Genomic DNA, 17,571 nt, shown 5'->3' with positions numbered 1-17,571 from the left:
GGAATATTACTGATTGATGCTAAAATTAATCTTGGTAGAGGAAAAATATTTTTATACTGCTGGCATACTTTTAAATTTTGAGACATCAACTAAAACTTGAGAAAATTTTCTTTAGCCTCTCACATATTTTGTTCAAAGCAAAATATTTACAGTTCTACCAACGAGGCGTTCCTTCCTTTATGGTCCCCTAAATAATGGAAAGGGACAATTTGGCTGTGTTACTTCTATGTTTGCAATGTGTTTTATCAACAGAAGCATGTGCACACATACGTGCAAGCACACACATGCATAGTACATTTATTCGCTTTCTGATAAGGTCATGAAACTGTGCTCATAAAACATTTAGCCACATTTTCTTACCTTTGACAGATACTGAAGCTACGATTTCAGCAGAACCAAAGACATTTTCCCCTTGGCAAATGTATTTTCCCTCATCTGATTTAGAAGCATTTAAGATCCGTAGACTCCCGTCTGGAAGAATAGCTATTCTGAAAATTATTAAAAAAGATTTTTTTCCTGTTTTACTGCAAATCAGCTAAGTGGTAAGAAATTGATGAAGTCTGAAACCACTTCCAAGGTAATAATAAATAAGAGAAAAGATCACTGTGAAAATACGCAGTCATCTTAGAAATGTTTTACCTTTCCAGAAACTGTGCAATAAACCCGCTTAATATCATCTTATATTTAAAAAGGTTAGAGTTACAGGTTATTTTTCTTTTGACACTTTTTGATAGTTAATTTTAAAACTTGTGGAAAAAGGTGACCCTGAATTTGGTTATTAAAACTTATACTATAATATCACCCAGTGATATTTTAATATTAAGCTTGGGTATTTCACCTCAAACCAAGAGTGACCTCAAAAATCAAATATAAAAAGAAACAGCATAAAAACAGAGGAGGACAAGTTCAGAACATAAAATTAATTGTATACAGCCAAGAGATGATTTATGGTGATTTCTCCACAGTGCCACCCGTGCAGCAAGGGTATGAAAATGAGACCGACACTTCTGCTGCTCACATTGCACTTTTTAAACATAAAAACATGATATCTGAGCTTGCATTTGGGCTCTTTTGAGACCTTTGTAAAAAGTGGACCTTGAGTCTTGTATAAAGGTGAAAGATTAAAGCATTATTAAAAATTTTTAGAAGTTCAGTGAAAATGAGGTTGACATTTGGGATTACCGTATTCTCCTGTGCTTTCAACATTCCAGAAATATACAGATTTCAAATTTAATTAGTACTTTTGTCCTTTTCTCCCTTCCATATTCGTGAAATAGAACCCATTATATATATTTCACCAGTGTGTCTACCTACTCAAGCAACCTGAAACATAATAGAAGCGGCTGTGGTGGTTTTATTTGATATATGCTGGGGTTTAGACTGACTTCTTTTAGGAAAGAGGAAGCAACAGGCTGTGCTGTTTTGGGTAAGAAATCAGTAACCCCACTGAACTTAAAATCCTAAAATTGGATCCTACTAGTGCTGAAAAGAATAGTTTGTTCCATGGCAATACGATAATATTAAACTATTTAATATACAAGAATAATGACTAAATCTGTTGAGTGAACATCCTTTATGTTATTTTAAAACTTGTATTGAATCTTGCCAGTCACCCAGAACTGATGGTTATTGAGAGCATTGAACGTCATAACAATTGAATTAGATTCTAGGCTGCTGAATATTGCTTATGAATTGATGCTTACCTGTTTTCATCAATAAAGATACCAGTTTAAAAACATGATACTGTTTTCAATATGGATCAAATTCAACTTACAACGTGTAAGAAGGGAGACAAATTTAGAAGCAAGCCAAACTAGGAGTAGAGAATTTGATTTTGTAGTTTATCTCTGGGAGGGATAAACTTGAGACATTTGGAAAACACAGTGCCTTTAAAAGTTATATAATCCGTTCAAGATGGTTAATGAAAAATTCTGTTCATTATTTGTATAACGCTCAGTTTCTATAAAAATGGTATATAATATGTTTATTTCATTTCAATCCCAAAGATACACATGCTACAAAAAGATATATTTGAAAGCAAAAATTACACTTTTTGTAAACAAATAGGCATTCTCTTGCGAGAATGACAAACTTTATTGAAATTTATCTAGAGTACTATAATTTGTGCAGATTGTTAATATCTTGAAAATATCTGGATTTTCCTAGCTGGCATAAATTCTATCCTAGCAGGTGAGAAGTTTGGCTTAAAAGTTCACCTCTTTTAAAGAAATAATGTATCTTAGATACTGGCAGTATTTCAGCTCTTGATTTAAGGTAAGTCCTATCTCACTGACAGGAGACAATGTATTATACCCTTCTTTTAAAGATAGTTTATGAACACCCCTGTATGTTAGACCCCTGAGACACTTGGGGGATGAAGAATTTTGAATACCATGATTTTTTTTATCTATCAGGTGGCAGTGTCATTTAACCAAAAGCCTGTCTACTGATGCGAATTGCAAATTTTTATCAGATGAGCTATTTTTTTTTTGATTTAGAAAAGAAAAAATAGATTAGACAATGAATGTGATTTACATTATAATGTCTGGCTATTGCACACATCATTACTTAGAAAATTGAATATTGAATTAATATTTCCTTGCAATTTCCAGCCTCTTTATCTATCTTCTCCCCTCTGCTATTACCATGTGACTCCTACATTTGGAATTTTCAATTTGGACATTACTTCGGCTGAGACATCTTTGAGGTGAAGTTCTGTTGGAGGTAGGGAGAGATTTTAGAAATGCAAACCAGCATTCTAGCATTCAGTATCAAGTCATGCTTACTATATTCTGGTCTCTAGACTTCTCCATGAGTTTCTGCCTAGAACTGGAGACGTCTTGGTTCTCATCTTGCACTTGATTACTGGATCTCTGCCTTGTTATCCTGCCCAGTACCATAGCCTACCTAGGATAGCGCAGTGCTTACCCCTATCTTGCAAGGATTCATTGCTAGCTTCTTGACGCCTATCCTGATTTCCAAATTTCAGGACCATTTTCTGGAACCTCCATTTCCATGTTTGGCTTACCTCTCAAATACCACACAGCCTGGTTTAGATCTTTCCGAGTACTCTTCTTGCCTGGGAGTACCACCTATTTACCGGCTGCCATATTATTTAGAGATCATGCTCTGACTTCCAGATCAGATTTCTTTCTGCTGTTATATCATAGTGGATATCGTATTATAGAATCACTAATCACTAATCAAGACTATGTATGTGCTTTAAAGTCAGAAAGGTTAGATTCAAATCACTGCCATTGACTAGTATGTGTGTGATCTTAAACAAAGTTACTTAATCTCTTTCTTTATATGTAAAACTATCATAATTATACCTAACTAGTTCTTTAAAAGTATTAACTAGATAATGTATGTAAGTTATTGTATTTTAGTGGTATGTGCAGACGTTAATTGAAAATTTATTCAAAAATTTAAATAAAATTTGTGACAAATTTTAAAAAGGAAAAAGTAGAGAGTGCCAGGGAAAGTTCTTAACTATGCAAACCTTAACTATTTAACATGTTTGATAGGTCTTTTCTGGGGGGGGTAATATCTGAACTGAGAACTGAGTGATGAGAGGGAGTTAACTAGGTACAGTGTGGAAAAGCAGAAGGAATAGCATTTGCGAAGGCCTTGAGGTGGGAAGGACCACAAAACCTTGAAGAACCAAATGGCCAGTTATAATGGCAGCATATAAAGGGGAGCGGGGAGTGGCCCAAGCTGAGACTGGGGAGGTAGACAGGGAGTAAAATTATGTAGGACCTAGTATACCATGAGAAACATCTCGTCTTTATCTTAAGGTCAATAGGAAGCTGCCAATTTTTTAAACAACTTTATTGAGGTATCATAGGCATATAATAAGCTCATATGTTCAAAGTATATACTTTGAAAAGTTCTCACAAACGGATGCAGTCATGAACCCATTACCACAGGCAAGATAGTCAACATATACATCACCCTCAAAGCATCTCTGGGTTCCTTTCTCTCCTGCTAGCCTCTTCCCACCCCACCCCTATCACCAGGCAACTACTGATCTGCTTTCTGTGACTAGAGTAAGTTTTCACTTTTACATAATTTTATATAAATGGAATCATAACATCATATGCTCCTTTTTGTTTAGTTTATTTCACTCAGCATAACTAAGTTGACATAAAGTTGAGATTCATCTGTGTTGTTGCAATGATCAGTAATCCTTTCCTTTTTATCACTAAATAGTATTCCATCGTGTGTGTATACCACAACTTATCCATTGACCTTTTGGTGGACATCTGGGCAATTTTCAGCTTGGATCTATTACAAATAAAGCTGCTATTAACATTTATGTAGAAGTATTGTATGGATACAGTATTTGTTTTTATTTCTTTGGGATAAATACTTAAGGACTGTGATGGCTGGATCATCTGGTTTATGTTTATGTTTAATGTTTAATTTTTTACGAAGCTGCTGGGCCGGCCCCGTGGCTTAGCAGTTAAGTGCGCGCACTCCGCTGCTGGCAGCCTGGGTTCGGATCCCCGGCGCGCACCGACGCACCGCTTCTCCAGCCATGCTGAGGCCGCGTCCCACATACAGCAACTAGAAGGATGCGCACCTATGACATACAACTATCTACTGGGGCTTTGGGGGCAAAAAAAAAAAGCTGCTCTACTATTTCCATGCGGCTGTACCACTTTACATTCCTAGCAGCATTGTATGCGAGTTCATGCAACACTTGATATGGTCGGTTTTTTTAATGTAAGCTATTATAATAAGTAGGTACCAGAATCTCATTGTGGTTTTAAGTTGCATTTCCTTAATGACTAATTATGTTGAGCATCTTTTCATGTGCTTACTTCCCATCTGTATATCTTCTTTGGTAAGGTGATTGTTTGAATATTTTACCGATTTTTTATGGAGTTGTTTTCTTATTGAGGTTTAAGAGTTCTTTTTATGTTCTAGATATAACTCTGTTTTCAGGTATGACATTTGCAAAAATATTTTCTACCAGTTTGTGCATTTCTTAGCATTTTTCCAACAGCATACGTTCTTAATGTTGATGAAGTCCAGTTTATCAATTTTATTTGATACTGTGTGCTTTTGTTGTTGTGCTAAGAAATCTTTACCTAACCTAAGGTCACAAAGATTTTCTGTTTTCTTCTAGAAATTTTATAGGTTTAAGTTTATGTCTATGATTCATTTTGAGTTACTTTTTGTTTATGCTGTGAGGTTTGAATCTAACTTATTTATTTACTATTGTTTTTTGTTTTTGTTTTTGCCTCAGGATGTCCAATTGCCCCAGCACCATTTTTGAAAAGGCTATCCTTTCTCTATTGAATTGTTTTTTTACTTTTGTCAAAAGTCAGTTGAGCAATTTTGTGTGGGTCTATTTTTGAGTTCCCTATTCTGTTCCATTGATCTATATGTCTATCCCTATGCCAATACCACATTATCTAGATTACTGTAGCTATGTAGTAATCCTTAATATCAGGAAGAGTCAACTCCTTTAACTTCATTATTCTTTGTTAAAATTGTTTTGTTAAGAATTTTGCATTGATTTTCTCTAGAAATATTGGTCTGTAATTTTATTTTCTTTTAATGCATTTGTCTGATTTTCTTTTCAGAGTAAAGCTAGTCTCATAGAATGAATTAGGAGATAGTCCCTCCTCTTCAAATCTCTGAAAGACTTTGTGTAGAGTTGACATTATTTCTTATCCTTAAATGTTTGGTAGAATTCTTCAGTAAAGCCATCTAGTCCTGGAGTTTTCTTTGTGGGAAACTTTTAAGCTGCAAATTCAATTTTTGAAATAGATATAGGGCATTCAGATCGTCTACTTCTTGAATGAGCTCAGAAAGCATTTTTAAGCTGGGGAATGTATTTGTAAGAAAGAAATTTCCTTTATTATTTACGTAAATGAAATTTTTTTCTTGGCTTTTGATTCTTTAGTTCTGGCTTAGCCATGGATAAAATATTTAGTCTGATGCGGTTACAATCTAAGAAGAAGTTAATTCTAGTATATTATCACCTCTCTTGGATATATTCAGGCAAATTCAGGTTTTATTATTATCAGATACTGTAAAATTCAATAGCGCATTCAAAGATGCCACATTTCTTCTCACAAGTTTTTCTCATTTTCTTATCCTGGCCCTATTTCTATTTGGTTACACTATATGAAATTTCCAATATTTGGCTTTTTTTATCCAACAAAAATGGAAGTTTGATTTGTTTCAATCTAATGGTTATATAAGACTTTTGTACACCAGTACTTTTGCAGCATTACAGAAGGAGGGAGATTCTGCTTATGTCAGGAGTGATGTGACACATCTGTTCCGTGTAAGTCTTCTCTGCTATCTCTGATTGCTTTTTTCCTCAACTGGCCCAATATCTGATGTTCATGATTCAATTGTTATGTAGTTGGTAGTTGGCTGTCTCAAGTAACATCAGTTAATGACTTTGGATCTTTTGGGTGCCATCCACCGAGAGTCAGCTGGAGTGTCTTTAATATGTCACCTTCCTTCAGAGAATCAGGTGGAAGTGGTTCTCCAGTTACCAAGAGAGAAAAAAGTGGAATATGACAAACTACACAAAGACTTTTAAAGTTGCCACATGGAAATGGTAACACAACACTTCTGCTGACATTTCATTGGCCAAGCAAGGCATATGGCCTCAAATGACCTCAAAACAGCAGAGGAGCACAACCCTACCATGTGTCTGGAAGAAAAACTAGAAATATCTGGTCAATAGCACTAATGATTACTGTATTTCTTGTGCTATGACAAACAAGGCAGAGATGTAAAGGAAATTTTAAGGCACAATCTCTGTCCATAAAGTTTTAACAATTTAACTGTTCACACAAGGACTACAGAACAATAAAATTATGTGTCTGGCTACGATTCTTGTGTAGTTCAGAAGAGGAGAAGACTGATAAAAGCTGGAAGAGTTCAGTAACAAGAGGACAAGGTTTGATATCTATCTTAAAAGATGGATATATAGAAGGAAGTGGAAAAAGCTTTTTAGAAAAAAGGAACAAATAAGCAAAGGAGGAAAAATCAGAAGTGGGCATGATATGTTTATAGAAGGGAAGAGTTGAAGCAAACCAGAGTAGTGGTTTTGCTTTTAGGAAAAATAGCTAATAAGGTTTACAGAAGCATGATGGCAACTGTGCTGCTGGTAGTCACTCATCAACAGCAAAAAGAAGAGGTGCCACTCTCCTGTGGTGGAAGAGGGAGTGGGCCTGAGGGTTTTGCTGCAGCACATTGATAAGGGGTTTGTGATCCAGAGAACAGGTTGGATCATGAAGCTGACATAAATATCAATACCCTTTGCTTTTGGCTCTACTTAGTTTCTCTGAACAGGACACACTCTCCTTTGAAATGAGAACCCCTACAGATTTTTTACACCAATTATAGGGTGAGGATGTGGCTATAAATCAGGTCAGAGGAAAGAACCCAGGCCAGAAAGAGAGCAGCTATGCAGAGGCTTTTCTCACCTCAAAGCTAAGAGCCCTAGTTTGACGGAATCTGGGTTGAGCACGTAAGTCATCTTCACACTACAGGACCTCTTGCAATATCCCCCAAAAGAGCACGGACATACAAGATTTCACACTGAAGGAACTTCAAACTCTACCTCTACCTCAGTTCCCTGTTTTCGTAAATGAAATAGTTACCCTTTGACTAGGAAAGACAATTATACCTGCAATTATGATTAAAGGAGAAAGGTGCTAAATGGAGATGTACTTTTCTAGAGAAAGTGATATCTAAGCTGAGAACTGACAGAGTGGTAGGAATTAGTCCACTGAATGGCTGGAAGCTGGGCAAAGAGTGAAGTGCTTTCAGTTAGATTTACCAACTACTTATTGAATGGCTTCTGTATTCCAGGCACTGTGGAAAGCATCAGGGATACAGTGATGACTAAGTCCCAGTTCCTACCCTTAGGAACCACAGGGAATAGAGGGAGCATCAGACAAGTAAGCAGGAAATTAACATTCAGTGTAATAAATTCTGGAAAGGAATAAGTACAGGGAATTATTTGGAATATGTAGGAGGGGCAGCTCACCAGCCTGGGGGATCCGAGCCTGGTTAGGGAAGGCATCTCAGAGGACATGGCATCTCATTTGAGGGTTGAAAATTAGTAAGTCTTACCCTTATCCTGGTTTGGGAGGGGGATAGGTAAAATGACATACGATAAGCTATTGATTTTTTTTTCCTAATTGCTCTTCTGCACTCTATTCTTTCACTTCTTTCATTCAAATTGCACATTGCCTCTAGATTTACATTCCTAGATCATATTTATAATCACTCTCTTGCGTGAATTTTTTATGGTTCCCTATGGCCTACAAAATAACATAGTCCTTAGTAGAACCATTGAAAGTCTTCACCAAATGGCCATAATTTCCATCATTTTCTGATCTCCCACCCTGTCCTCTGCAGGTCTCCAAACTGTCTTATAAAGCATTCTCAATATATGAGTTTTATTTTATTTATAATTATGTATGCATCACGCACACACACACACACACACTCATACAGTACTACACTAATATACTAGGTACACTGTACAGACAATAATTGGAAATTATAATTATAATTAAAAGCAAATATATTATGCCATTTTCTCCTTTCCCTCCTCCCATCCCCTAATGGATCTCTTGCACATCTCTGAATTGTTCAAGCCTCTATTTGGAGACCTGTGCTCTAGTCATATAAGGCCACATACCTTTAAATGGTCAGACTCCTACCATTTATCACTGCTCAAATATACAATCTCCCTGAATGCCTCCTTAATCTTCTTTGGTTAGAATTATTCCTGCCTTCTTTTTTGCCTCCTCAGAACTCCATTATAGCATTTGTCACATTTTTCCTTAGTACACAACAGCCAGGGTATTTTATCCATTGAGCACCATGATTTCAGCATTTTCAAGGGCCTACATAAGGATTTGAAACCTGAAAAAAAATTATTGGCTCGAGTAATCAAAAATAACTACAGTATTGAAAACAATACAATGTAACACTGTAACAGCCAACCACAACTTATCTCTTCATTGTTATATAAAAAAGAGTTACCATCATAACAAAGTAGTAAAAAATTTACTATTACATTAACACTTTCAATGATAAAGTTATAAAAATTATTTAAAAATACTTTATAGCAAAAAGTACATTTCATATAGGATATAGGTATATTTTATTATTTTTGATAAAATATGGGATGAGACCTTTAAAAAAAAGAGAGCCTAGGATCTATGATGGTCTTAAAATGGTTCTGCTAGTAATAAACATTTACTAATCATGGTTTATGTGTCAGGCATCATACTAATCTTCCACATTATTTCACGTAATGCTTCTAACCACTCTGTGAGCTGAGTATTGTCATTTACTGATGAGAAAACTGTGGTTCATCATCATTTACTACTTTATTCAAGGCTATTCAGCAAGTGGCAGAGCCCTGATTTCAGCCTGGCTCTTTGATTTATTTGTTTGCCTGTCAGTAACTTCCTAACTAATTTGTAACCTCCTTCACTTATTGCCTTCATACACTCTACAATGACTGGTACTCAATAAATGGGGACTGAATTAAACTGAATACAAGTTTAACCAATTTATTTTATAGATGAAGAAATTGAGGTCCAGAGCTCATCAAATCACTTTAAAAAAAACCCACATGGCCTATAGTTTATTTTGATAACATTTATTAAGACCGTACTATTTGCAGGCCCTATACAAAGCTCTTTTCATACATTACCTTATTTTAATTCTTACAAAGACTCCAGGATATATTATCACCCTCATTTGACAAAGGAAGAGGAAGAAAATAAGGCACAGAGGACTGAAGTAACCCCCAGGATTTTAGATAGGCCTGCTGGATTCCAAAATTTGTACAACACTGTCAGTACTATACATTGACCCAAGGTAAACATCAAAAGAAAGCTTTGCATAAGATCACAGGCTTAGTGGCAGCTCTGACCTACAATAGAAGCTGACAGAAGTGGAAACTCAAGGGTAACAAGAGAAGACGCATGTTTCCTATAGAAGATGGAAATGAGAGAAATTTATACTCCTTGACTTGATCAGTAAGATTTTAAAAGCTAAGGGCAATACATACTCAAGGAGGGCTGTGCTGTCACCATGCTCTTCCCTTCAGATGCAGTTTAGCTGGAAGGAAGAAGTGAGGTGACCCAGAAAGACATGTATGACAGCCTTTAGAAAGCGAGAGAGAAAGCTTAAGCGCAGAAGTTACTGTAATTAATGGACCTCGTCCTTGGCTCTCAGCATCACTGCCAGCATCCTGAAGAAATTGCAGAACCTTTTGTGCTGAGCCACTGAATAATTTCAGACCCTCCAGGCTCTGAAGGAAGGGTGAGAAGGAGGCTGCCTCTGTGTCAGAGCTAATTATCAGAAGCTGCTTGCCATTAAAAAAACAAAACAAAACAAAACCCCAAACACACAGTTGTGTTGTCCTCTTTCTGAAAGATCTCTCTACCAAGGATTCGTCATAGGCACATCAAACTTAACACATACAGAACTACATCCAATCTTTTTCCTCAAATTGGCTTCTCACAACAATGTTTCTTATTTTACATGAATTTGTATGGAAAATTCTGAGTGTGCATGTACCCATTTTCATGGAGACAATACGCAACTTTCCTCAGATTCTCAAGGGAGTCTGTGATGAAAACAAAGAACCACCATAGAGTCTTGTATTCTATAGGTGAGGTAACTGTGCCCAGAGAAGGAAAGCCTAGAGTATTTCTTTTTTAAAGCTCAGGACATAATTCAGGCTATTAACTCAGAAGTCATTATTTACTTTTCTTTTCCCTTAAAAAATTGGTCAAGCTGGACCTATTGCACATTTTAAGTAACTCTTAAACCCATTCCCTTGTTTTTGGCTTATTGGAGAGTGTAAATGCAGTGGGTAACAGACATGAAGTGGTTTTACTTTTTCTAGTCACTGTCTTTATGTTCCGTCTAATCCATTTTTCCACTTCCTTCAAACATCCAAGAAGGTCCCATAGCTTTTAGCTAACTTTGAGTTGTTAACGAAGGTAAAATTTCTCTTCGATTTCCTGCTCTTCTCTTCCCCTCCCCGTTCAGCACTGACAAGTGACTCGGACCCAGGATCCTGCAGCTACAAGGAGAATGGAGAACGGTCTCTCTTCACACATTTTTCCTTCTTTCTTCCCAGTTCTTTTTCTCCTCTGTGTGTCAGAGGAGGGAGGAGAGAGGTCCTAAGGGACCAGTGTCTCTTACTTATCCAACTTCTGTTGTGGTCTTCACTGGGACTTTGCTGCCCCTCTGGGTAAAGCTGCTGTCCACTGAGCCGTTGTTGAGGCAGGCCTCCCAAGACTGGCTCTCATGAGCGCATCAATGCGTCTGCGGGGCCTCCTTACTGCAGAGCTCCCTGATGTAGCCTCCTCTTCAGGCACAGCCTCTTCCAACTTTCTGTCAGCTCCCAAACTGTGGCATTTTGCTCATGGAGCCCAGAAAGCTCTATGCTTGCCTACCACCTCCAAGGTCCATCCAACCCAGGGCAATCCCACATACTCTTGCCTTTCTAAATGGTAGGAGTGTAAGTTTCTTTCCTGCCACTCCGCTTTCTGCTGTGTCATCTCTCTCCAATTATCTTTGCCCTACTGTTCAAACAGGGACAGAAGCCAATCAGTAAGTCTGTTGCCTGAGCAAATGTTTCGTCAAAGATTTTATAATTTCTGTGAGTGAGTCCTTGGAGCCTTCTCTTCACTTGAATTTGGAAGTGGGAAGGGTAAGAAAAAGCCTGCAAAGAATGCCTTCTCTTCTCTCTAATATTCTTTTATACATACAGGAGTGAGGAGGGGTGAAGGGTGTCGATGGGGAAGGTAATGCTATGCTGGGATGATATTTGGACAAGCAGAACTGGCTCAGCTACCTAGGCTCTGGAGAAGCTATCTGGTTCCTAAATTTTTAGAAGTCTCTTCAGAATATTAGATGCCTAATGCAGCTTTGTTCTTGGCTTTGAGTCTCAGGCTTAACATGTAATTATCACTTTCTCTTATTACTTCAAACTTATTTGAAGCTCTCATCAGAATTCATCCATGTTATAGCAATTCTGCTTCCTTGGCCTTCAGCATCAGGCCACTCCCTGTTTTAATACATTGGTCTCACTGCCTTCATAGTGTGGCATATGATGCTGTTACCAACTGACTTAATTCCCATCTATGTCTCCACACATCATTCAGGACAAAATCCAAACTCCTTAGCATGATATATAATAACCTTCATAATCCTAATCTCTGTCTGCCTTCCCAATCTCATCTCAAACTCCCAGCTGCTTTCTCACATCTACACCCAACCTATCTTAATTCGTAATGAACTACTTGTCATTCTGTTTTCCCATGAGTCTGTTTTCCCATGAACTTGAGTCTTTGCAAATAGTTTTCCTCCACCTGAGTGAGGCTTTTCCTGCTTCCCAGCCTCATATCTGTCTGGTAGATTACTTATTATTCTCTAACATTTTTGTTGTTGATGCTCAAATAACGTCTAAGTGATGTTCCCTGATCCTCAGTTACTATCTTCCTACTCACATGTCATTATTCCTCTTTCCTCTTTTTTTTTTTTTTTTAAAGATTTTTATTTATTTATTTTTCCCCCAAAGCCCCAGTAGATAGTTGTATGTCGTAGCTGCACATCCATTCTAGTTGCTGTATGTGGGACGTGGCCTCAGCATGGCCGGAGAAATGGTGCGTCGGTGCTTGCCCGGGATCCGAACCCGGGTTGCCAGCAGCGGAGCGCGCGCACTTAACTGCTAAGCCACGGGGCCGGCCCCCTCTTTCCTCTTATACTTCTAGTGCATTCCTCAGAATCCCATATCTCAGGATATTATTTTATAAATGTTTTTCCTAGAATGAAAGTTATTTGAGGTAGGAAATGAGCATCATCATGACACAATAAGCAGTTAACAAATGGTGGTTAAACAGTGCTCAAATTCCTTATCACAGTATCTGATTAATCACCACATTTCAGTGTAAGTTAATTTATCAGACATTTTTTGCCATGAGGTCCATGATGAGAGCTCTGGCTATCTAACTACAGTAGGGAGGCAAAGAGTGAAATGTAGAAGGGGACAGTAGAAGGCATCTTGAGTTAACTTCATTTGATAGGATTGAAATTCCTGTCTTTATTTTCACTGTAAAAATATTTTTCATTCTTTTCATTGACTTAGGTACATTTCTTAGTGCTACCATGTGCCTAGTAGCATGAATGTGTCAGTTTTTTCTTTATTGACAATACAAAACTAATAAAAACTTAATGGACATTCTTCCTTTGAACCATACTTTGAAAAACACTATTTATTAGCTAGATATAAACCTGTGTGTTTATAACATTTTCATTCTACTTTATATTAAAGTTATTTCTTCCTTCTAGGCTCTTGAATGGTTTGGTAAAAACCTGCTTCAACTAGATGCATTTCTTCATTTTCCCCTGGAAGCATTTGGTTAGCACTGATGAGAAATTGATCTTACAAAGAGAGAGAAATTAAAACCAAACACAATAAAGCTAGGTAAATGCTTTTGGAGTGACTGTGCACTGGATTCTAAACTTTTCCACTGAGATGGTTCTAAAACTGAAAGATGCTATGGAATTGGATATAACCCCAAACTGAGAACTTTTTTAGTATAAAAACAGAGTTAAGATGGCATTGAATCATTTATCCTGTAGTTTTTCACAGTGTTCTGAACTGAATAATCTGTCATTTCACATTAACTTGGACATGAAACGTGCCAGTATTTATTAATGCAGACTAAGAAGGAAAAGGACAGGTATTTATAAAGAGTTGAAATCTTTATTACTCCTTGAATTTGTTGTGAGTTTTTGCATTTTCTTTTCAATCTGCTGCCTGTATAAATATGTAAGTCTCATAGGAAATGGGGATAAATTATTGCTCTTCTGAAACCTCTAAGTTCACAGAGAGAGCATCCAGGGCAAAATTATGAATTTTTGATATCCCACCTGGGATGGTTTTTAGTCCATTTTAAATTAAACTGACCTAATTAGAAAGCTTGACCGTGGCTAAGCTCTTTAATATTAAAAGAATGCACTTTATTTTTTTTTTATGAGTTCTTTCTTGGAGAGCAATTCTTTTTGAACAGAGTCAAATCAACATCAGTTAATTCATTTTTATGTAGGGTAAGGTAAAGTACATTAGGCAGTCAGTACAAAACCCCACCCCTGATCTCATCTGTTAATTGACGTTTATTTTCATTCTATACCTCATCTCCCTCATCTATAAAATGAAGAGTGTGGGCTAGATTTCTAAGACACTTTTCACCTATTTACCCATAACTCCAAAGTTTTTTCTCAGTCTCAAGCCACACTCCATGATTTCTTTTCTCTCTTGGAGTAAGCCCCAAGCCCCAGAGACTCTGTCTGCATTCTGTATTGTTTTTTTTGGAAGCTGCCTTGAAGTTTCTTTCTCATCAAGATCTGTCTCAGAACAAGACATGTTCCCAGTTTCCGACTTCCAATTTTCACCCAACCATAGACACGCAGGGGACTGTCCTCTTCTGGGGATGACATGTAAGAATATAAAACATTGCTCAGTGCCCTTGAGATACTCACTGATCTCTTTTTCACTTATGTGAAACACCCTGGCAACTAACATGACTCAAGAACTAATTTGGGTGGTAGGGAATAACTATAAGTATTTGAGGAATTTTAAGTGAGTATTGACTAGAGAATATGAAGAAATCAAACATAAGTTAAATTTTCAGTTGAGTTTAGGGCTTACGCACTGTCACAAATAGAAAAGTTTTAAGAAACGTGAAGCTATTGTCTGGATAATCCAATCAGAAAACTATATTATCCCAACCATCTTAATTTTTTAAACACAACTCTACTATAACTGCATCATTTGTGCATTTGATTTCTTTTAATAAAAAGTGGTAAAGTGCAAAAAAAAGTCACACACAGTTTTTTTATTTTAGACAGACTCTGCTACTTACAGACTTTGCTACTTACAGGCAAGAAATGCAAGAAATTTTATCTCTCTAAATAATCCATTTGTAAAAGGAGAGATAATAATATTTATCTGGTTATAGTAAGAATTAGAAATGTATCAAGTGGCTCTCACTGTGCTGAGGCTAGTAGAAAGCATTCAGTTGACATTTGTTTTTTAGCTTAAAAATAATAATAGCTACTATTTGTGGAGTATCTCCTGGGGCCAGGCACTGTGCTATATTCTCTTACCTTGGAAAGTTGGGGAGGTCTTTAAAGTAACATTAGTCTAAGATCTCAATGATGAGAAGAAGACAGCCATTCAGAATCTGGGAGAAGATTATTCTTGTCAGAGGAAATAGTGGGTACAAAGGCCCTGACACCAGAATGAGTTTGGGCCTAGGGACAGAGAGACAGCCAGTGTGAATGGAGTACTGGGCGAACATAAGTGTGGGAGACATTTATATTGATGGAAAAATTTAAGTGGATTAGCTGGACAATTAAATCTAACTTACTATGGAAGAAAAAGAAAAACGTCATGTTTTGTTTTTGGTGAGAATAATCTGAGTTGTGAATACAGATCTAATTACTTTAAATAGTATTCACTTTAGGAGACAAAATTGGGGACATTCATATCTTTGAAAGTAATAATGTTTTAGTATCACAAAATTGGCTGAAATAATATGAATCATTTTTAAAAAAAATTTCATAGTCCTGATCAAGTGTTTTAGTTGGAAGATGACCATTTAGAAGCATATCTTTTAGCATCTTTAAACAAGGCAGTTCAGTTTTTCTTGTTATTTTTAGGGATCAATCTTGACACCTCTGAACTCAGAGAAAGCTAAGCTACCAAGTGAATTTCATGATGTTGTACTAACAAATGCTGTTCACTCTTTCTTTTACTTAGATATTTATTGAGCATTTACCGTGTGTCAGCCATGGTTTCATGCTTTGTTCTCCACAGAGGAGGTGAAACAATTTTTTCAAATTTTTACAAAATTCTCAATGACATCTTTCTGTTCCTTGAATTAAAAAATGCAGCATACTAATGTCAGCCACAAGGCTTTGGGTCCAGAATGCTCCCTTACTCCATTGCTGCTATCTTCCCTTTGGATAGTTAACTGATACCTTATCCTTCAGTCCTCAATTTAAGTGTCTCCTCCTCTGAGAGGCCCTCACTGACTGCCTAAGCCCTTGTCTAGATCTGTTTCTTTTTTTATACACATGCATATGATCAGATTTATTTCCTTCAGAAAGAAAAGTAAACTGATTAACTCAATTTGTTATTATCAATTAATTAGTGTGATATTTATTAGATGCCTGCTTCCCCATTATAATATAAGTTTCTGGAGGGAACTTCCAAGTCTATTTAAGGCCATGATTGTATTCCTCATGTCTAACATGAGGACTGGCTCAGATTAAATGCCAACACAGTATTGAGTGAATAAATAAATGCATGAATTAATGAATTTTCTCAAGAAAGTATCTCTTATTTTGCCATGCTTTAAATGTAGTATGTCAGTCATTTCAATGTTTTTGTCTATTGCTATTAAAATGAAGCTTAAGAAACACTGAAAACTGAAAGGCTTGTTTTTAAATAACATCTGTCTTTTACACATAGACTATGTCTTAATCACACTCTGAGAGCACAATAAAAGAAGATTAAGTACATTATTAACTTAATATTATTTCCTCTTGACTCGTTTTCATGAATATCTACCTTAGTATACCGTTTTAATTGAGATTTAGAGGCAGAGGCTAGAATTTGGGGCAGGCAATGCCACTTTAAAAGGGTTGAAAATGACATGAATTTACACTGAAGTACAATTAGGAACTCCTCTATGAAACACAGAATAGGAAGAAAAGCTAGGAATTAAGACACTTGGAGTCTAAGTCTTCTTCTGCCCATTGGTTGTGTGCCATTAAGCAAGTCATTTCACTTAGAGGCAATTTCTTTCACCTATAAAATGGAGGAGTTAGTCTAGGTGGTTTCTAAGGTCTCCTTCAGTTCTGAACATCATGCAATTCTACAACTAAGAAAACTCATTCAGGGACAAAGGTCTTTCTTTTTAATTTAGATATCTGAACAAACATGGATCCATCAGGAAAGCCGATCTTTCGAGATACCATTAGGCAAGTGTACACAAATTTAGGTCATTGACACAATGTAGTAACTACTTCCTTTTACTGCCCCTTCTGGATTAGATATGGTGACAAATGCAACTCAAAGGAAGGAGGACAAAATTGTTTTTCACTAATTCTAAAATATTCTTAAATTTTTGCTTAAATGAGCCTTCGGGAGAACATGGGTTAATTAAAGGAAGTGTTCTTGGCATAATTACCAAGGATCAGTGAGTAATAGCCTAAGTTAGAATCAACTCCTTATATGGAGGCTAAATACAGTTACAATGGACAACGATAACCTTGAGCAATATGAAATGAACAACAGAGTTATTTTCATATTATCCTGAAGCACAAAGTGCCTTTTAGTGGAATATGCTTCTTTAAAATTTAGGACTGGTAATTAGATGTTTACATGGAACATTTTCACATGCCTGGGGTAGCCATCATCTACTAAAATATTATTATTGTAAGGTTTGTAATAATGTCTGGTCAGATGAAGCCTGATTCTCT

The 17,571-nt window shown here is 36.6% G+C and overlaps 1 protein-coding gene across 5 annotated transcripts in view; it reads right to left on the bottom strand.

The window, feature by feature from the left end:
• CNTN5 (contactin 5) overlaps positions 1-17,571 on the bottom strand; it is an 824,990-nt gene that overhangs the window by 128,983 nt on the left and 678,436 nt on the right. For all 5 annotated transcript variants that reach the window (XM_087433624.1, XM_087433627.1, XM_087433626.1 and 2 more), the window contains one exon: positions 361-488. In XM_087433624.1, coding sequence (XP_087289750.1) covers positions 361-488 — 128 coding nt within the window. The remainder of the gene's footprint in view (positions 1-360; positions 489-17,571) is intronic.

The sequence above is a fragment of the Ceratotherium simum genome, chromosome 7, assembly GCF_057802395.1.
Source record: "Ceratotherium simum simum isolate JZ-2026a chromosome 7, ASM5780239v1, whole genome shotgun sequence".
NCBI classification, from domain to species: Eukaryota; Metazoa; Chordata; class Mammalia; order Perissodactyla; family Rhinocerotidae; genus Ceratotherium; species Ceratotherium simum.
Note: the sequence above shows the minus strand (reverse complement) of the source record. Positions and strands in the feature narration are given on the sequence as shown.